General features: G+C 40.4%; 1 protein-coding gene across 4 annotated transcripts; it reads left to right on the forward strand.

Annotated features, from left to right (window-relative positions):
• Positions 1-125: 125 nt before the first annotated feature.
• LOC108883736 (polyamine-transporting ATPase 13A3) lies at positions 126-20942 on the forward strand. 4 transcript variants are annotated; one of them, XM_018677196.2, is made up of 33 exons: positions 126-476; positions 2544-2617; positions 4210-4383; positions 4727-4900; positions 5012-5082; positions 5225-5308; positions 5507-5576; positions 5674-5808; positions 5986-6058; positions 6266-6397; positions 7395-7562; positions 7716-7873; positions 7950-8138; positions 9552-9613; positions 10507-10657; positions 10926-11048; positions 11203-11220; positions 11343-11493; positions 11652-11772; positions 12561-12685; positions 12788-12951; positions 13313-13444; positions 13606-13685; positions 13809-13851; positions 14956-15065; positions 15404-15500; positions 15925-15997; positions 16109-16286; positions 16965-17146; positions 17496-17584; positions 17700-17780; positions 18063-18158; positions 19130-20942. In XM_018677196.2, the coding sequence occupies exons 2-33, from the start codon at positions 2567-2569 to the stop codon at positions 19310-19312; spliced, it is 3738 nt and encodes a 1245-aa protein (XP_018532712.1). In that variant the 5' UTR covers positions 126-476; positions 2544-2566; the 3' UTR covers positions 19313-20942. The 4 variants fall into 4 exon arrangements, with proteins under 4 accessions (XP_018532712.1, XP_018532714.1, XP_018532713.1 ...); XM_018677198.2 differs by lacking the exon at positions 18063-18158; XM_018677197.2 differs by lacking the exon at positions 2544-2617.
• Positions 20943-21959: the final 1017 nt, after the last annotated feature.

The following is a 21959-nucleotide window of genomic DNA, read 5'->3' on the forward strand; positions in this document are numbered from 1 at the left end:
TGAAACCTCGGCCAAATCACAAACTATTTCTTCTCTGCCACTGACCTGAAATAACACCAGTCTCACAGCTAAACATGCCCTATTCTCCAACCACTGGGGCCGTTAATTATCAAATACTGCATTGCTGCATGAGCAGAGTCAGACTGGCGGCTTCTCCACTCGCCTCAGTCGCAGGTTGACCATCCTTCGCACGTGTCGTCGCGGTTCTCCGATTTGTCGCAACTTGCAGAAATTCAGCCCAAAAACGCGGTGTCCTCTAATGACCTCACATCCTGTTTTCCCCACTTCCTTCTGAATGGACCGGTTTGGGACGGTCCGGTCACAGCGCAGCGTGGATCTGTGGTGTGTCGGCGCGTTTCTCCAGACACATGTTAGATCGTCAGTGTTCACGGGCTGCAGAGGGCATCCGAGCAAACTTTTATAACGATCCGACAATGCAAAGTCTGACTCACTGATACAGAGGAGAAGAGGCATTGGTAAGTTGTTAAAACGCGCGGATTTTTAGCGCATTTACGTTGTATTTATGATATGCATGGTTGTGTTATGGAAAGGTAACGTAAAGACGCTCAATCTCCGTTAAACAGCAACTTGCGGAACTATTACATGACTTTGTAACATGTTGGTAAAAGTTAAAAAACTGCGACTGGAGGTGGCTCTGCAGTCACTATGTGATTGCACAAGTTTCCGAGCTGCAACAGTGTGGAAAAATGTGATTTTTAGATTTTTCAGTTTTCGCGTTTAAAGCGTTACCACCAGAGCAGCGGTACAGGTTGTTCAGTGACTTTATGTTTTACTGTTTTCACAATTTGTATTACGTTGAGATAATTGACATTTGTTGACACCCCGTTCATGTTAAATCTGTAAATCTAAAATAATCGCAGTAAGCACTGATATTCACTCTTTAGTGGAGGCATTTTTCACAGTGTAAGGCAGTGTGAGTAGGTTTGTATCATCTCTGCACATCTGGACACTGCAATTTGTCATATGTGCATAAGAGCTCTTGTCAAGTTGAACATGGCTGCTTGAACAGAAAATTTGAGGTCCTGCCACAAATTCTGGATTTGAAGTCTTGGACATGGTTTGGAAACAGTCTCCATGTAGCTTTGGCTTTATGTTTGGGGTCTTTGTCTCTGGTGGGAAATAAATCTTTTCCCAAGTCTAGATTCCCTCACAGACTACAGACTGCGGCAGTTCTGTTTCCAATAGAACAGCATATCTCTTTATTTTTACTGCATTTATTTTGCAGTAAAAATAACCCCCCCTACCCCAAAGTGTCTGATCAGGTCATAGAGGCTCTTTTAAACTTGCCATAGTAACTGTGGTTATTCAGTTATGAAATCAAACCTAGATCACTTTGTTTTCTGACATTTAAATAATGTTAATGTTCTATCTTTGAATGATCAGTCTAAAATCACTCTTGCAACATTAAGTTGTAAAATAATATGTTCAAGGGGTGTTATCTAAGTAACGCATAATGAGTTTTTGTGTTACTTTCTCTACTACATATATTACTATAGACGTGTAGGTGATGAGGGGTCTGCTGTGAGTCAAACATTACTGTAGGTGTGACTGTTATTGAACATGAACATATCATGTGTGCATGGGGCAAAGGTTTCCATGTATCTTTGCTCAACACCACAACAATGTATGACACAGGTGGCCACATTTATTATGAGGAAGGAATTTTACTACTCGGTGTCAGTTAAGTTGTCATGTAATTAAACAGGGATCACGCACAATGACAGGTTAGTATGTTGTGAGGTTCTGGTAGATAACATCCTCCAGATGGGACATGTCAGTGCATGTTTTAATGTATTCACTGACACCACATTAAAATGCAAGTGATAGTAGTTATTCCAAAAATGTAAAGCAGACAGTTTAAGGAGGAATTTGATACCAGCTCTTTTGATGTGATGAAAAAGAAGCCGCAATCAGGCCACAATGAGCCTAATTCAATTTTCCTCGTACCTGATGTTCCAGGAAAAAGATGAGTCAACAGTATGGAGAATGATGAGGGGGAACTTAATGAAAGTAGCTGTTTTCTGGGGCTTATCACTGGAGGCTTTAAACACTGTGTTCATGTGGCGGCCGTGAGAAGGTCAGTGTTGCCGTTCACTCAGGTTGTTACTTGCACGAAAGACCTTTCTTCCTTACAGACAGCTCAGTATTTACTAAGCAGGGGTGAGGCACGTCAGGTCTTTCCTCGCTGTGCACAAAGCCGCATATTATAAATTTGACTTATCTTAATTGTGTTTCTATTTTTAACTCTCCCTAACACATTCCACTTCTCCTGTTTTGTCTTCAGAGATGAAAGTGAGCTCATATAATAAAAAAGTAAATGAATCACTGAAGCCGTCTCCCTGTTTGGGCCGTTTTTCCTTCAGAAGCCATAAAACTGAATCCTTTAATGCTCTTGAACCGAGACTGAAGTTACACCATCTTTGCTGACCAGACAGATTTCCGTGATAAGAAAGCTTCAGCAAGTCAAACACCCTGTTGGAAATATAGTACATTATTATTTTTTGTTTTGTTTTTCTTTGTAGCTGTTCTTTGCACTTCTGACAGAATGAAGACGGGAGAGGTGAAGATTATAAACAAGGGCCTGGAGGATGAGATGGTAAATATCACCTCCCATTTTGCTGCTAGTTTAACTGTATTTAATTTTTTTCTTAAAACAACCTCCACAACTTTGTATAGTAACAACAGTGTTGTGTATGGTTTGTAGTTGGTTAGCTGGATAAAAGTGTAATTACGTGTTTGTGAATGAAGGGTGTGTAGTATATATAGTATGTGTGTTGTTTTTAAAGGACATAAGTCATGTGGGAGTCATTCCTATGTTGCCCAGCTCGATATAGCTCATAATTGGAATGTGAAAAAGATGTTGCTCAGCTCTGCCTAATATGACGTGGGCTGTTGTGGAGACTTGTCAGAGGGGTTTTCTATAGTGGCCCTGAAGGTCAAAGCCCAATGACTTGAATGAATTCAGAAAACAAAACGTTTCGCAGAACACAACATCATTTCAGATTATGGAAAAGGAGGGGCAGTACCTCTCCTCTTGTTTGTGATTGGACAGAACCCCAGTCAATTCAGAGTTTATCCAGTCGATGTACTCTCGGTCAGTTGGCACTGTATTTGATCAAAAGGAGTCCTGGAGTGGTCATAGAGAGAAAAAATATATTTGTACAGTGAGGGCACATTTTACTACGCTCCCATGTTTGAATAAATTTGTGTGCATGAGGTAAGTCTGTATAACAGAGAGCCATGACAACAGACAGCTTCTCTCTCTGAAGCAAGAAATGCACTGCACCTACTTTAAATATCATTAAGTTGATTATCAGGTAGGAAGGTAACATTAGTTAGTAATTACATAGATTAAATAGCCTACATAATACATTAGTTAATTGTTTATCATGACCAAAACCACATCAGGCTCCCTGTCACGTTCAGTTGAGGAACTCAGCATTTTGAAATTTCACAGATGATATATGAAACTTCAGAGGGACAGAGAGCCATAATGCTTATAGCAGTACTTTGACATTTTGGCCAATACAATTATTAGCAGCCACTTGCTTTGCCACAAAGACTGGAAATGAAAACACTGAGTGTAACTGCATTGGATGGTAACAAAATATGCTTACTAGCACCTCCAGTGCATTTGTCACCATTGAGCAAAGAAGAGCCAAGCTAGCTGTTTTCTCATGTTTCCGGTATGTATGCTAAGCTAAGCTAACTGACTTCTGGCTGTAGGTTCATATTTACCTGTGTACAAACGTGAAAATTGTGTCAATTAAATCATCAATTAAATCAATCAATTAAAAACACATCAATGAGCTAAACTGTTGCAGGGGATGATATGATCCTTCCTTACCATGAGCACAGTCAATCCTACATGTACTGTCCTGCTGCTGTAAATACTCACTGAAGCCACATTTGTGTGTTAATCCGCAGCTGAAAATAGTCCCCAACAAATGCAGCATTTACTCCTTTTTAAGTAAAGTTTGCTAAAAACAACTGATCCAAAAACATTGCCAGTGTTACATTACAAACCCAGTTTATTTACTGCGCATTACCGACTGTCTCTGTTATGTTATCAGCCTTTTCTAACAAAGCACAGCAGTGTGTTCATTCCACCCTTAAGTTTGTTTACATCAGAATACAATACTGAGTGTTATACAGTCAACATTTGACCACCTCCTCTTCCTTGTGCAGGAGGTGTGGGGGTACCGGCCATGTCTGTGGAAGATGGTCCTGGTGGGTATGGGTGCTGTTTGCTCCGGCGGTCTCCTGCTGCTGCTACTCTATTGGCTGCCTGAGTGGGGCGTCAAGGGCACCTGCACACACACCTCGCTGAGGGATGCACGCACGCTGCTGCTCAGGACCACAGTACTTGACTTACTTAATTTGTAATCAGATATTCCTCTAGCACTCGTGTTGTTTTGACACAAGGAAAATACATGTACATACTTTTAAATTCAGCATTTGTAAATGAGGTGATTGGTGTGTTCCCCTGCTACAACAAACGCATCTTGTTAAATTTTTATGTACATTGTTTGTATGAGTGAATCTTTTGCTGAGTTCACAGCTTGTGCAGCACACCGTACCCCTGTACACAAATCATCTGGACACTTGTTACATTCTTTGGCACACACACTGTAAACACTACATATGATAAATTCAGCTGCCTCACAGCGATGGAAAAATGTAATTCTTTCTATTGTTATCACAGGATGAGTTCAGGCAGTGGTTTCGAGCCAAAGTACACGTGATGTTGGCTCCAGGGAGGAAACCCTTTGACAGTTTCAATCTGCAGTCAACGGCCCAGCTGCCAAACGGAGATGGTGACCACGGCGTCAGTGCAGAGGAGCATCATGGGAAATTTGCTCAAAGGCAACCTGCTCAGGTACCTCAGTGGAAACTGTGTCTGCTTGCTCTTAACATTATATGCGATGAATTAATATGTTATACAGTCAACATTTGACCACCTCCTCTTCCTCTGCTCTTCCCTCTGTAGATCCACTACTTCACCCACCACAGCACTAAATACTACTGGAATGATGAGACACACAACTTTGAGCTGTATAAGTAAGAGTCTCACTGAAAAACACTGCAGCTGCTTCCACTGCTTCTACTGCTGTCAACAGCATAAATTTATAATGACCTTTTCCCTTAATGCATCAGTATAAATCCCAACTACAGTAGACATGAATGTGTGTGACTCTTCTAGAGGCTTGGAGGATGTGAATGTGAGCTGTGCGAGCGTCCACTCTGACCACAGCTCTGGACTTTCTAAAATGCTGCAGGACTACAGGTACACAATAAACACACACACACACACACACACACACATCATTTTCTCCTGCAGTTTTGTAATATGTGGTACACTTAATCTCGTTCACTAATTTACGAGGTGTGTCAGGTCATACAGCCTTGTGTTGTGAATGACCTTTCCCTCATTTCCATACCCAGATTAACCTTGTTACTATTTTTTCGAATTCTTTGTCAATAGGAGACTGTTTTTCGGGGAGAATGAGATTGCTGTGAGGGTGCCCTCTTTATTCAAGCTCCTCATAAAGGAGGTGAGTTTAGAGCTCAGCTTATCAAGTCTGACATCTCTTCTTTTAGCACACCAATAATATGATAAATGCTCTGTGTTTCTTTCTCTTCTTCCATCAGGTCTTAAACCCTTTCTACATCTTCCAGCTCTTCAGTGTTATTCTGTGGAGCGCAGAGGACTACTACTATTATGCCACAGCCATAGTTTTCATGTCTGTCATTTCAATAGCTACCTCATTGTACACCATTAAAAAGGTGAGTCATGCCTGCTCCTAGGAAAAATGAGCAGTGAACTAAGAAAGTGTTGAAACTTTTATGGGAGACACAAAGAATGCAAAGTAAGAGAAGTTTTAGTAAAGTCCTCTCAAGCATTTTACTCCAAAATAATCTTTCCAGAACAGTCTGCCTGTGTCTCTCTCCCTCTCATTTCAGCAATATGTGATGCTACATGACATGGTGGCAGCACACAGCGTGGTCCGTGTCTCAGTGTGCAGAGGAAATAAAGGTAAGCCAGTAAATCATTCATGAAATATGCTGATGGTGTAAATTAGATGTTGCTGTAGTCATGTTACTAAGCACTCCCCATTTGTTTTTTGTTATTCGCTAATACATGAATCATCTTATTGATCGCTCATAGCATTCTTATGATTGCCTGCAGAGAGAGAGGGTATGATATCATTTTCCCTGTGCTCTCTCTTATTGTTGTCCCTAGATATTGAAGAGGCCATGTCGACAGAGCTTGTGCCTGGTGATGTCGTCATTATTCCGGTGAATGGGATGATCATGCCCTGCGACGCCGTGCTCATCCATGGCACCTGTATTGTAAATGAGAGCATGCTGACAGGTTGTGTTTCCATATGGGTGCTGCCCCCGCAAATGGTCTTATTTCTGTTTTTTAGATGGCAACAAGGAGAGAAACAGACCTCCCTCTGTGGTATTAGAGACAGGCTTTTTCTGTTCACTGCACTTGTTATGGAGGAAAGAGATTTACTGCTATTCTGACAGCAAGCTCATCCAGTCCTGTTTTTACCATCATCAAGATAATTCCAAATATTTATTCTCAAGATTTGTTTAGTTTTGAGTTTTTAAGATGCAGACGTTGTCAAACGTGCCTTCGTCTCTTCATGACTCGATTACTGCAGTGGTCTTTTAACAGATGTTAACCAGAAATCACTCAACAGCCTCCGTGTAGTTTCCAGCTGCTACACTTTAAACAGTAACCAAGAAAAGAGAGCACATTACTAAAGATAGGACAGGATTTATTTGAAGATTTTATAGATTGCTGTCAAGGATCCAGATCATATGTCAGAGGTGCTCGTCCCTTGCCAAGCTGTGCACAGCTGAAGGTCCCTCAACAATAATCTGCTGGCTGTGTCCATGTCCACATTAATTAGAGGGGATTGTGCCTTTGCTGTCAGGGCTCCCCTCCACTCTGGAACGACCTGCCTGAGGAGCTCAAGCTCGCCAACTCACAAGCTTCCTTTAAATCACAGCTTAAAACTAATTTTTACCAGTTAGCGTATCAGTAATATTTATGTCATGTTTGTCAGATATCTTATAATATTTAAGGTGTGTTTTATTTATTTCTGCTGTTAGTTTCTGTTAGTTTATATATAAATTAATTTCAAGGCTTTACTATTAAGAAGAGCTGTATTTAAGTGACAGCAGGATATAAATACAGTGAATTTAGACAAATATGATGTATCTTTGCCATATTTTATGACATGCTTTTATTGTGTACTGTCCTATATTTACACTATATTTGTACAACACTGCAGCTGTTGTTCTGTTTGAGATGTTTGTTTTTGTCAGATGTCTGTTAATTCTCCCTTTATCTTCAGGAGAGAGTGTGCCAGTCACCAAGACCAGTCTGCCTAGTTTAGGAGAGGAGGCAGCCAGGAGGTACAATATGGAGGAGCACAAGAGATACACCCTGTTCTGTGGTACCCACGTCATCCAGACCCGCTTCTACACTGGTGAGCTGGTGAAGGCTGTTGTGGTCAGAACAGGTGAGACATAGAAAGATAGAGAGGGAATAGCACCGTGTTGCCTTGGTAATGAAAATAGCTTCGATAATAACTGAGTGACCATTCTCTGGGTTGCACATATTCAGCCTCTATAAGTGAAAATGATCAAATGTTATTACCTACATGTTCCCACAGGCTTCAGTACAGAGAAAGGCCATCTTGTGCGCTCCATCCTTTACCCTAAACCCACAGACTTCAAGCTGTACCGTGATGCTTACCTGTTTCTGCTGTGTCTGGTGGGTGTGGCAGGGATCGGCTTCATCTACACCATCGTCCTCAGTATAATGAACAAGGTATAACTGCTCTTACAGAGGAGATTTAAATGTGCTAAATGTCAGTTGATGATGGTTGTTTTTTGATCCCATTCAGGTTCCAGCTAAAACCATCATTATCGAATCCCTAGACATCATCACCATCACCGTGCCCCCGGCCTTACCAGCAGCCATGACGGCTGGTATTGTGTACGCACAGCGGCGTCTGAAGCGGGTTGGCATCTTTTGCATCAGTCCCCAGAGGATCAACATGTGTGGTCAGCTTAACCTGGTTTGCTTTGATAAGGTATTCCAAACCACAGCTGTCGTTTGTTTTAATGTGATTTTATTTTCTTGTAAAGAATTCAGGAAATGCTGTTTGTAGTGTTGAATTTCATGCTCTGTATTCATCAGGATCATCTCTAGGAACTCCACTTGACTTGGACTGAACATAGTTTTACCTCAGAAGGTGTGAAAATCAGTTAAGAAGCATCCAAACCCACTTCCACTTAAAGCACAAGTTCTTATTTGAGACAGACTTCAGGGTTTTATGACTGTCGAAACCATAAAGTAAAAATAAATCATCATGTCCTGAGGCAGTGCTGTGGTTGTGTAATAATTGCATTTGGCCACAACATCAAGAACCATGCTTATAAAATATGTTAATGCTATGGTATTGATTCACTTGGGAAGAGATCCTGTACAGTACAATCTATGATAGGAACAATGATGTACAAGCTTAAATATTCAGGGAAGCTGCCTAAAGTATGAAATGTTCCATTACAACACATCTAGTGAGCAAGGAAATAATTTTGATATTATTAGTTCAATGACAGCAATCAAAGTAGAGCTGGAACGTTAAGTAGATTAATCAGTAAGTGTAAACTACTGTGATGTGCATTTGTCACTATACGACACTTTTTACACCAAACAATGAATCGAGAAAACAAACGATTAATAAGTACTGAAAATGAAAATTAGTTGCAACCTTAAGTCTTAAGCCTTAAGTTTTATTGTACAGATGGTCGACTATGTGGGAGTAAAATCATTGTCATAGCTGTAATTCCTTGCTGCTTGAAAGTGTTTTTTCCTTGCATAGTTGACACAGTGGAAGAACCTCATGGTTGTTTTAATTATCAAGTTCTATATCTATACTTCTCTGTGTGCATGTTATTAACAGGTTTGGGCTGAGTTCTCTTGAACAATGGTGTAGATTGAAAAAAGAGGTTAAAGGTGCTATATGTAAGTTTTTGCTAACACTAAATAGCCAATGTTAGCATTAACAGCTGTTTACATATCAAGAGCTTCCTCCATCGTTTAGAAGACAAAAGGTTAGAGTATGTCCTCTGGACAGTGTTACTTCCTCATCCTCTCATGTTTGACTGAGGGTTGATTGGATGCTACAGTGACTCACTCAAGATGGGACGGGTTGATGCTAGCTGGTTAGCATGCTAACCTCAGTGGAGGGAAAAAAAGTGATAAAAATAGAAGCAAAACAAGAACAACATTATATAGAATAACATTGGTGTTGCTTTCCACTGCTGGAAGCAGCTGTTGGTGAATAAATCTAGTGATAGCAAACCTTATATTTAGAAAAGTTCATTACATGCATGTAAAGTAGGACCAAAATGCCCGAAAATACCTGAGGTGCATTTACCACATCACCTGGGTTGGTGGCTTCCTAAGCACTGTCATAACCATGTCTCTGTTTTTCCTTCAGACTGGTACTTTGACTGAGGATGGTTTGGACCTGTGGGGTATTCAGAGAATTGAAGATGGCAGGTAGGAGGTGGCCTTTTGACTCTGGCTTTGTCTTATGCAAACACATCTGAACTAAAACTGGTGAATAAATTAAGTCTGGAGGGATATGATGACAGCAGCTGAAGCAGATGTTGTAGAAATCTTGCTTTTGGGATTCTTAAAACTGTGGCAAAGCGTTTTTCTTAAGCATTCTGGCTATTTTCAAAGTAGGTGCTTTTCCTTTTCTTTTACATTCCTCAGAAACTAGGCCTGACTTGAGCTTATAGGACAGTGTTTATTGTGAGATATACGTTTCCCAACTGTCAGAGATTTTGGCATTATGTTTATGTATACTTGTCCACAATTGCCTAAAAACATGGGTATTGAAGAGATTGTTACAATGCCCATGTTTTTAGGCAATTGTGGACAAGTATACACATCAGTCAGCCGGAACCTTTGTGGCAGTCCTGAATTTCTGTGTGATTTTTATATGAATGTGATGAATTACCCTGGGTAGTCAGCTATTTAACTTGCTATATAGATTCCTATTTTATCTAGAAACAGTTTCTTAACCTCACACATGTTTACACATGAGGAATCTGAAAGAAAAGAAAATGTGTCCACTTTGGCCTTCGCCTACCTTCTCAGAACACTGGAGAAAGAAACATATTCACAGAACTTTGTTTACTGAAAAATGTTAAAATAACAGCATGTTCTTCTGTGGATGTTTTGACCCTATTTGTATCTTTCTCTCTGGAAACGGATTCTTGTCTGTCAGGAAAACAGTATTTTTGTTGGGTTTTCACATGACAACATTAGTAACCACAAGAGCATTTACATGACCTTATTTATACAACGTTATATTTTGTGTAGTTTCTCCTGTCGTTATCACTAACAGTGCAGCTGCTGAGTCAGAGCCTCCCTCTCTGTTGCAGCTTTTCTCCGCCAGAGTCTGAAGCAGCTAAAGAGAGTCTGGTGAACTCTGCGTTTGTGGCCTGCATGGCAACCTGCCACTCACTGACCAAGATAGAGGGCGAACTCTCTGGAGACCCTTTAGACCTCAAGATGTTCAGCGCTACAGGCTGGGTAAGGAACAGTGCTCAGTGTTTACCTCCAGCATGCTTAGTCACAGGCACGACAACCAGCACAGAGACCAGTCTGCACATGAATAATGCAGCGCCACACTCACTGCCTTGGCAGAGCACATTGGCTAAAATGGTTAAAGTCTGGTACCATGGATACGCCAGCATGAACAGCAGAAAATGCCCCTTCCTTTTGAGAGGAAGCTGAGACTGAGGTTGATAAGCGCAAGAAATTATTAAGTTATTAATCATACGCCCTGATTTTTGTTCAGATCCTAGAGGAGCCCACAGAGGAAGAGACTGCTCTCCACAATCCCATCATGCCCACAGTTGTGCGACCTCCAAAGCACGCCATCCCTGAAGCCAGCCAGAGCAATCCACTAACTCAGAACATGGTACAGTGGCTCTCCACCTCTTTATTTTGTGAAAACTATATCTCTTTACGGCTCTATAAAGAAATAAAGAACTGTATCTCTGTTTATCTTTATTTAAGATCCTGTCTGATCTCAGAATTCTAAAATCATTTAATCTTTCACTCATTTTTTCCAGGAGCTGTCTGAAGTATCAGTAAGTTGTCCTTTTTTAAGTAAACATATTTCCCAAAAAGTGTGTGAAAAAAAAAAAAAAAAAATCAAGATTATGGTAATTCTGACTGTTTGTATATTCTACTTGTGTCTTTTGCTCCTCAGTCCTGTGAGATTGGTATTGTCCGTCAGTTCCCCTTCTCCTCTGCGCTGCAGAGAATGAGTGTGGTGGTCAGGAGGTTGGGGGAAAGACATATGGACGCCTACTTAAAAGGAGCACCAGAGATTGTGGCCAACCTCTGCAAACAGCACACAGGTCTGACACTTACCCTGCTCATTAAAGGTTGAGATAGATGTTTACTCCTTTAATTTGCAACTCTATATAGATACACAAAGTAACTGAGAAAGCACCACCCTCTTTGCACTCAACAAAACAAAAGAGGCCAGACTGACATGGCTCTGTCCTCTCTTCAGTCCCACAGAGTTTCACAGAGACTCTGGAGACCTACACCAGGCAGGGCTTCAGGGTTATTGCCCTGGCACATAGACAGCTTGAGTCCAAACTCTCCTGGCACAAAGTCCAGAGCCTCAGCAGGTATGTCTCCATTCACAGATAACACCGTCCACAGTACATGTGGCTGCTAACGGGGAAGGAACTAAAACATCCCACCCTAAAACACTGTAACTGTTGAAAATCAGCTTTATCAAACTATTGATTGTTCTGATGCACGGTAGATTTAGTTCCACTGATAACTAAACATTTACAGTACCGCTATGAGGGAACGGTGTTCCAGCAAATGTCAGAATTTAGTGTTAGGAATCTCAAACTGCAAACTATTTGCTTGACTCACTGCGTTGCACCCACAACAACATGTAAGGACAAATCCATCATAGAAAAGGCATTAAAAACATTAGTAACAGGAGCCTCAACCTATCATATCGCAAGACAGCCACAGTGTATGGTGCAACTTGGGTTAAAGGGCTTGACAGCAATCATAGACACATCCCAATATTAATGATTTAGTAGCTTTTCTTGCCCCATTTACGATACAAGCCCACATGACTACTTGATAAAAAGCAAGACATTCCCGTCTGTGTCTGAATGTTTGCTGTCTGATAAATGTAGAAAATCATTAACTGAAGGAAGCTTAACAGGAAGGCAGGGTGTCAATTAAGAGAATTACAACTCTTTAACTAGTGTGATGCAATGAAAACCACAGGTTTATGATGTCTAATAATAACTAATCGAAAGTTATGTCCTCTATTGTCTGTCACCTTCACTGATTCCCTGAAATCTGGATCTATGAAGTGAATTGAAATATGAAGTATTAGTGATAAATAAATTGTGTTTAAATGGTGAAATACATGGTCTGTTGCTTTTAGGGACCTGATAGAGACCAACATGGAGTTCCTTGGATTGATCATCATGCAGAACAAAATAAAGCAGGAGACTGCCGGGGTTTTATGTGAATTACGAAAAGCAAACATCCGCACTTTGATGGTTACAGGTAACCTCCAGCTCAGTGAACTCCTTGACTCATTTGTGGCTGAAATCATGAATTGAATCAGCATGTTCTCATTTTCCTTCTGTCTCTTGCATCATCCGTTAGGTGACAACATGCTGACAGCCATATCTGTGGCTCGAGACTGTGGGATGGTCCGTGCACATGAGAAGGTCATTATAGCAGATGCCGTGCCTCCTAAAGATTTTCAGTCTGCTAGTATCACATGGCATTACACTGAAAACCCTGCTCAGGTGGTCAAGGACAATCAGGTAAGACAGAGAGACTCAGAGACACTAAGTAATATAAAACACATATAAGAAATATCTATGTGGTCTCAGAGGAATCAAACAAAAGCAAAAGAAATACACACCGCAGAGTTTGAGGAAACCTGAAAACATGCTTGGTGTGACCATCTCTTTGGGCATTCGTCATTCCAAAGCCCATTATATGCATTTGGGTATTTATTAATTCTCCAGTTAGCATGAACATGGGAAGCTGTCTTCAAAGAAGATGTTTGTCAGATTAAATCTGAAGCTCTACAGTGTTTTTTCAAAGGTCATACAAAGTAGTAAAATTTGTCAGTTTTCTGGTGGTGTTCCAGTGACAGCTGACTCATCCTTGTTTCTCTAGACTGTGGAGATAAACCTGGAGGAGGGGATGTATGACAAGAAACAGACTCTGCAGGAACAAAGCTATCACTTTGCTGTGAGCGGCAGAGCATTTGCTGTTATTACGGAGCACTTTCCTCACCTTGTCCAAAAGGTAAAGGCTCATCTTTGGACGTGTAAACATCCACATTTTCAGATTAGAATTAGGTGAACATCAGCTTTTAAGAGAAATGAATGAGTTTCTGTCTCATTACACTGATGTCATGTCATTTGGATGTTGCTGTGATTCTGTCTCTCCACCTGGGGGCGCTGCAGCTCGTGTTGAGGGCCACAGTGTTTGCCCGCATGGCTCCAGACCAGAAGACTCAGCTGGTGGAGGTCCTGCAGAGCATTGAGTGAGTCTCTTATTGTGGCTTTGATTTCAGTCTGTTAATGAGCTTCATGTCAGATCTTATGATTTTAAAGCATCAACTTCTGTGGCAAATGTTTCACACTCACCCATTGTGTTTACTTTCTAGCTACACTGTTGGGATGTGTGGTGATGGTGCCAATGACTGTGGTGTAAGTATGGATTAGACTTTTCAATACACACAAATCATAACACTTTTATATGTGTATTCAGAGGTATTTGTGATGCTTTATTTTATGTATTTGATGCAGAATTTTTAGTTCTTAAAAAACTGTTCCTGATTGCAATTCATTCCAGCTTTACCCCACCTTTGTTAAGAAACATCCAATTGGATACCATGAAAGTGAAAGTACCTGTATGTTTTTGTTAAGGCAAAAGAGTTCAAAGTAGCATTAATATTTGTGGGTAGTGGAAGGAAAAGTACTCAAATTCCTAGTTCATGTAAAATCAGCAATCGCACAGCAGAGTAAAAGTAATTATCCTGTAATTAGGCAAAAGTCTGATTAAAGGTGCTATATGTAAGTTATTGCTATTGCTACATAGCCAACGTTAGTATTAACAGCTGTTTACTTACAAGTCTGGGGGAATTGTGAGTTCAGCATCAAACTTCATTCCTTTACTCACAGCTGTCTCCAGTGGTGGAAAGTCAATGTCAGTGCTTACTCTTGTTTTGCTTCTATTTCTATCACTTTTCTTTTAATAAAGTTGCTAACTGTCCCATCTCATAACACCACTTTGTGATAGTGAGTCACTGTAGTGTCCAGTCTGTTCTTGGTCCAACATGAGAAGATGAAGAAGTAGCGCTGCTCAGAGGGCATATTCGAACATCTTGTCTTGTAAACGTAACGATGGCTGAATCTCTTAGCTTTTAATGCTAATGTTGGCCATGGAGTGATAGCAAAAACCTACACATAGCACCTTTAAATAAGAGCAGAGAAGTATTAGAAGTGTTCCTAAATATCAAAAATAAAAGAACAAAGTTTTAATTCATTATTGGTCTACCCGGGCCTACTTTATGCACTGTTGGGTAGTTTAAACTATAACAAAAGATATTTTGTAGTACAGTTTTTTTTAATCATACTGTGCCTGTAACATTTCAAACCTAATTTGGCAAAATTCATGTAGTGGAATGAAAAGGAAGTAAAAGGCAATAGACTAAAACTTTACCCAAGTACAGGACTACTGAATGTTCAAATACTTTGTTTTCCACCTCTGGTTACAGATGTTACTGAAATTACGTTTTCTCTGTTTCTCAGGCTCTTAAGAGAGCTCACAGTGGGATTTCACTGTCCGAGCTGGAGGCCTCTGTTGCTTCCCCCTTTACCTCCTCCACTTCAAACATCTCCTGTGTCCCCAACCTCATCAGGTAGCAATTCACTTTAGATAGTCTCGAGAATTTTAGGAATATCATCCAGTAAATACTAAAATATACCAAAATGTATTACAAATTGTTTCACACATGTTTGCAAGCTTCTCCATATCACTACGACACAGTTAGATCCATATACACTCATGATTAATTCATAGGTTTGACTGAAAACAAATGACAGCAGTAGAAAATCTCTTATTCTTGTGGAATAAAATGTACAGTCTCAGTTTAAGTGGTGTAAACTGTGTGGACTTATAGTTTAAAAGCCAAGCTGCAAAACATAAAACACTGAGCTTTCTAATTCTGATTGTGTCTGATATTCTTATCTTCCACAGGGAGGGTCGAGCTGCCCTTATAACGTCATTCTGCGTATTCAAGTTCATGGCTCTCTACAGTATCATCCAGTACCTCAGTGTCACGCTGCTCTACTCAGTAAATACAACGTTCTCTCTAATTCTCACACTTCACTCCACATTGTGTTGTTTGAGTCACACTGAATGAAAAAGGATAGAAATAATCGGAAACATAATTATTGGAGCTAGATGTTTTTTTTTAGGCTTACGTGGTTAGTCACACTGAGTCACAAACTCAGATCTGGTTCCCACATGAGATACAGAAGGTTCATGAGCAGGAAAGACGTGAGGAGCAAGCAGAAGCAAGTTGCTGGTTTAAAAAGATGTGAGGGGGGTTTCAATCTGTTGGCCGTGAAACAAAGGCAGCGACCACAGAGTGACATGTCAGTGGTTTGTTCCTGGGAAAAGTTTCAGTAGAATACATCGACTGTGACACAATGTGATCACATTAATTCACATGCTGTGTGATTGTTGATTTGTCTACAACATTTCTGGCATTACAGATCCTCAGCAACTTGGGAGACTTCCAGTTCCTCTTCATTGACATTGCCATCATTCTCATCATTGCCTTTACAAGTGAGTAGCATGAACACAGTGTTTGGGGGTCAGACAGAAGCAATCAATGAAATATGACAGTAACTTCTAGAAAGTTACTCATTGATGCTGTTTATTTGTTTCTGTCTTCAGTGAGTCTGAACCCCGCGTGGAAGGACCTGGTGTGGCGCCGACCCCCGTCCAGTCTGATCTCTGGCCCACTGCTCTGCTCAGTTCTGACCCAGATCCTCACCTGCCTGGTCTTCCAAGTTCTGGCTTTCCTCCTAGTGCGACAGCAGAGCTGGTATGAGATATGGACACCTCAGTCAGAGTGAGTAACATGTCTGAAATTAAAACCTTCTCAATGATACATTCAAAAATCACTGATTGGTTAAAGACATGTAAAGTCCACAGTTACTGTACACTTCACCCTGTTTCCAAACCTCTGGATTGCTGCACACGTTTGCAGGTTGTTTTTTTTTTTAGTCTTTATTTGACAGTGACAGTAGAGAGAGATGGGAAACGGGTAGAGAGTAGGGGAGTGACACGCAGTTAAGGTCTACCCGGATCGGGAGTCGAACGAGCACTGAGGCCCATGTGGTACACGCCCTAACCATTCGGCTATGGGATGTCAAATCACAAATATCAAATAACAATGACATTAAACCGATCAAAAAGGGAAAAGTTGGTGATGGCACAAAATTAGTTTTATGAATTAGTTTTAAATTTCAACAAATTTTCTCTGTCTCCTGCCTTGTTTTTATTCCTGCAGTATCTGAAACACACAATGAATCAGACCATCAAATTGTAGTTGTATAACACATCTAATACAACATAAGAAGACAAAAAGAACAACAGTACAGAGTGCAAACATGTCTGAAATTAAAGTTTTCTACTTTTGCTTTTGGCTTATTCTTTCTAACTGAACACAGTTGTTTTTGAGATGTTTTGTATTGATGTATTTGTGTAACTCCTCACATTTATCTCTCTATCCTCAACTCTCCTGCAGTGCCTGTAATGTTTCCAGCTCCAGTCTCTCTCACAGCCAGAACACGACGTCTCCTCACGACCACAAAAACATCAGGAACTATGAGAACACCACCCTCTTCTACGTCTCCTCCTTCCAGTACTTGGCGGTGGCCATCGTCTTCTCCAAGGGAAAGCCGTTCAGGCAGCCAATCTACAAGAATTGTAAGACTTATTCAGTGCTGCTGATTGTCTCAGTGATGTATGTGGAAAGAGATTAGTGTCAGCACTGAACAAGTTTGAATCTGCCAACCACATTTTGAACTGCAATTTCATATATAATGTTGAAAAGTATGTTGTACATATTTTAAAGATAGAAAACTAGATAATAAGATGTGAGAAATGTAAAAGTGAATCCTGTAGAATTAATTAATTTTCCTAAATGCATCCATTCCTTCTCTAAATCCAGTTTTAATTAATTAAATATGAGTATGAGGTACATGTTTATATCCAGTCCCATATAGATGTGATGTTAAAAACAGCTATGTAAATTTCTGTATGTTTATTTCATAAGGGCCATTCATGCTGTCCTGCATCGGTCTGTATACTTTTCTCCTCCTCATCATGCTCTATCCTATTCCTGCCATCGACAGCTTCTTGGAGGTAAACCCTGTTTTACTTCTTTTTCCTCTTGTTTTTCTTTATTTTTTTCTGGTTGTTGCATGAAGTTGATGAAAGCCTCGTGTGCTCATCCTGCTGCTCTGCCTCCCCCCCTCAGATCGTGTGTGTTCCCCACGACTGGCGCATTACTCTGGTCGTCATTGTCATAGTGAATGCGGCTGTGTCTTTCATGCTGGAGGTACACTTCAGAGACATCACACCCTACAAGCTCTCTGTGACTGATCTTTTTTTTAGATTAGAAAACTGTGATTTGCATGCATTGATTTTTTTTCTCCCCCATTAATCAGTGCTCAGTAGTACATTGCTGCCTAATGAATTAAATCAATGAATCTTTTTTTTTTTCCTTGTTTAAGTTTCCATTTGAGTTGTTTCTGTCTTTGTGCATTTCTGTGGCTGTAACCCAATCTTCATCCTCCCTATCATGTTTGATCGGCTGAGTTCCTACTGAAATCTCCCGTAGATTTTGATCCTTGACATCATCTTGTGGAGGCTAGTTTTCAGAGGCAATCAGGGGGTAAATCGCCCCACAGAGCCCTCCTCTGCTGCCACACCTCAGGTTGGGAAGCTCTTCGGTACACTTTTTTCCCTTTTTTGCATGGTGTGACTGTCTAGATATTGACACATTTTCTCCTAGCTCTGATTCTCCTCCTCTCTTGCATATTTTGATCTGATGATCTGTCAAAATCTGTCAATCGTCTTGACTGTTACAGAAGAGAGAGAAACTAAGTGTTAAAATATGTAGTATTCAACAGGTCACCTTTAATTGCACATTTGTTTTACACTATTTTACTGTTTTCCAGTCAACACATCTTTTCTACTTTTGCAAAATTTTGGAGTTGACGTGTTACTGCACATTTATCATAAAGCACTTGTAATACGTGAAAAATTAGAGTGTCACTCAGTAAAGTTTATCTCTGCTAAGGCAAAATGATCCTCCACATGTCTGTCTGTTGTACAAACTACTAGATTTGAACACTATAAATATGTCTGATCCATACATAGTTTCCTGAGAAACTGATGAAAATATAAAAAAACACCCCATCTTGTAATGTTAAGGAAAGTGATTAAAAAAATTCCTGGATTCACGCCTTTTACTAAATCGGCACTGAAATTTAAGGTGTACTTCTCTGGTCCATTCCCCATCCCTCCACCACGATTGGTGCAAATCACTTCAGCACATGTTGCATAATCCATCTGGCATATAAACAATCAGGCACAAGTAAAAACAGAACCTCCTTAGTAGAGTTGATAAAAATCAACACAGCAATAGTTTTCTTAATATTTATGCAACAATCTATTGAATTTTGAACAACCACATCAAACTGTCACCACTACTAGGATTACTTTTGTACAATAATGGAAGTATGTCACTCTGTTTGCAGTGGAAAGAAATCTGCATACATAATGTGTTCTGGTCACATAACCACAGAAAATCAGATCCTGAAGAGACTCACTCATTCATTCATTCAGCATTATATAAATATCTGTAATGCCTCTCTCTAATGTTCTTACTGCTCGTGTTCCCAGGTGGCCAATGACCGCTGGGGCTCATCCTTCCTCTCCTGGTTGTTCTGTCAGAGAAACAAGGCTCCAAGTGTGCGCTACATGCACCTGGCCCTGGAGCTGCAGGACGACTCTGACTGGCCCCCCAGACCCTCCACTGTCACCTACGCCAGTGATCCACAGTCCCACATCTCAGCTCCCCTCTGACACCAACCTGACCAACAAGCAAACTGCTGCACAGACTAAACCTAAATCCCCAAACAAGCCCGTTATGTTGAGTTAGCATGAGTGGAGCTCAGAGATGTGATGGATAGTCAGATGATTTTGTTTAGGATGTGGATCCTGGTGGGTGCCAGCAAACAAGCCTTCATAAAGAGTAGGCTTCCCACTGTAACGACTGACTGACACTGTGAGCTGCTCATACATAATGTTCTCTTCCTTTTTGATTTACCAATCAAAATGGACAAACCACCTGCACTTGGATTTTACTGTCATGTCACAGAGCTGAAACCTGAGCCCGAGGCCTCTTTGAAAAGAATAGTTTGGTGTTTTTGGAAATACTGTGCATTTATTTGCTTTCTTACTGTGAGTTAGGTGTGAAAATTGATACAACTGATACCACCAATTATGACAGTGACAGCGGGTGGTTAGCCTAGCTTAGCATAAAGACTGTGAACATTAGCAAACAGCTAGCTTTTCCAGGGCTTTGTTCAAATCTTTTAAATGACTCGTGGTTTTCTGGGTGGTTTAGTCTCTGCTGGGGACCTGGAAACCTCAGAGTGATGAACACACTCCAGGCTAGCTGTTCCCCCCTGTTTCTGTCTTTGTGCCAAGCTAAGCTAACCGGCTGCTAGCTGTTGCTTCAAATTAAGTGTTCAGGCATGTGTGGTGTTGATCTTCTCAGCTAATGCTCAGCGTATTTCCCTGAGTGTCAAACTACTCCTTCAATGTGACTGGATGAACTATTGTTTTCCACTGCCAACTGCATACACAATGCAACTACTACACTGCCGTCAGTGAGTGCTATATGAGTCTCTCCATTGTTTTAAACAATTTTCATCATCTGATCTAACATCTGAAGTTAGTGAAGATATTTTTTGTCAGTTTGACACTGAACAAAACATCAGATACATCATATAGATACAGCATTCAGCTGCTGCGTTTCTCATTCACTGTTAAAAGCACCGAATGAATCTTTCCACTTCACTGTGGAACATACAGCCTTCCACTATCATTAGCTGCTGCTAAAATATAAAAGCTTAAAAGCAGTACAAGGTCATATGGATGTAAAGACACATGAGTACTGAAAACAGTTTTATAAATATTAGTGGTACTGTTGCATTTCTATGACAGAAAACATTCCACTGCTGCATTTCTTTATTGGAGTTGCTTCATTTGAAATTCTTCCTGTGGAAGAGAAACAGAAATATGTGTCCCTTTTTAAAATTTTACTCCCAGTGTCACTGTATGTGTCTGTGTGTAAGAGAAAGACAAGGAGTGTCAGTTAATAAGAGGATCAAAATGAACCATTTCATCATCCCTTGGACGCCTTGTGAAATGTTCCATTACTCAAATTATGAATTTCTTTTCTTCAAAATGTTTTCATTAATCATACCATTTAACATCACTAAGGTACTGTACAGAGCTGATAATGTTTTAATTAACGCAAACAGATTAATCAAAATGAATCTTTGAGACACTGCTGTGACAATTTTTTAACAGTTGATTTTAACGTCTGATTTTTATACAATATTTTTATGTAACTGTTTACAGCTGTTGAACACAAATATTCCTAGTTACGTGTACAAAACAAAATAAATGAACATTTAAAAACTAATCACCAAAATTTCTTCATTATTACTATTAGTATTTTTAAGGAAATGTGTTTTTAAAAATAATAAGAAACGTATTTTTGTATTTCTGCAATTTCGCAAAAATGTTTCAGTTTATGTCAACAAATATCCCTGTGTTTGCTCTGCAGAACTCCCATTACATTCCCCCAATAAATCTGTATATTAAGCCACTCTTGCGTGCTTCGTGGGGGGCTGACCCTGGTCACACTTTTTCAGCCAAGACTTACTGATCAATTATGGGCTTTCCCAGCCTCCTCACTGCCTGGCATATGGGCGCTTAAAGGCGCGAGAGTGGAGGAGAAAGAGGGGTATCATTTCATGTGGAGATCAGGGCCTATAGGCAGTGAATGGGTGGATTTAGGGGGGACTGTGAATAAGGGAAGGGGGTCCTCGCTTGTACCAAAAAGAAAAGAATCTCCCACAGATCAGGGAAGAGCCTTTTTGGGAATATTCATGATGAGGATGAGGAGGCTTCATGAATTCATGTGTGTCTCCCTGACTTGCACGGATCATCTTTTAGGTAAACACTGATGTGTACAGAGCCAGGATGTCTTGCTTTCGATCTGTGTTTGCAATGTAGTTTCGTGGATAGTGTTGCCTCTCCACAAAGCAATATGGGTTTTTGTGTACTCTGCTGTATTCCTTTTGTATCAGTAGAGCAACAGATGGAGAGTGGTGGACAGACATAAAGAAGCTAAAACACACAGCCTTTCTTCCTCACAGCTAGCTACTCACTGAAAAAGGTTTTCTCAAGCTTGCGCTCAGACGTGTGCTATTTCAAACATTTTGGACTTCATCTCCTTTCTCTTTTACCCATAAGTTTTTTTGTTTGAGTTGTGTACTTTCGAGATTTGGGGCTGTGCACACAGCCTTTGTTTACTGCTTCTTTACTTACAATGGCTCCCACAGAGTGATCAGACCAGCTCTGAATGTCTTGTAGAGTAACTGCCACTGTAACACACTTATCTGCACCAAAAGTGCTGTGCTGTGTCTGTCACCAC

This window comes from Lates calcarifer, linkage group LG4, assembly GCF_001640805.2.
Source record: "Lates calcarifer isolate ASB-BC8 linkage group LG4, TLL_Latcal_v3, whole genome shotgun sequence".
NCBI lineage: Eukaryota > Metazoa > Chordata > Actinopteri > Centropomidae > Lates > Lates calcarifer.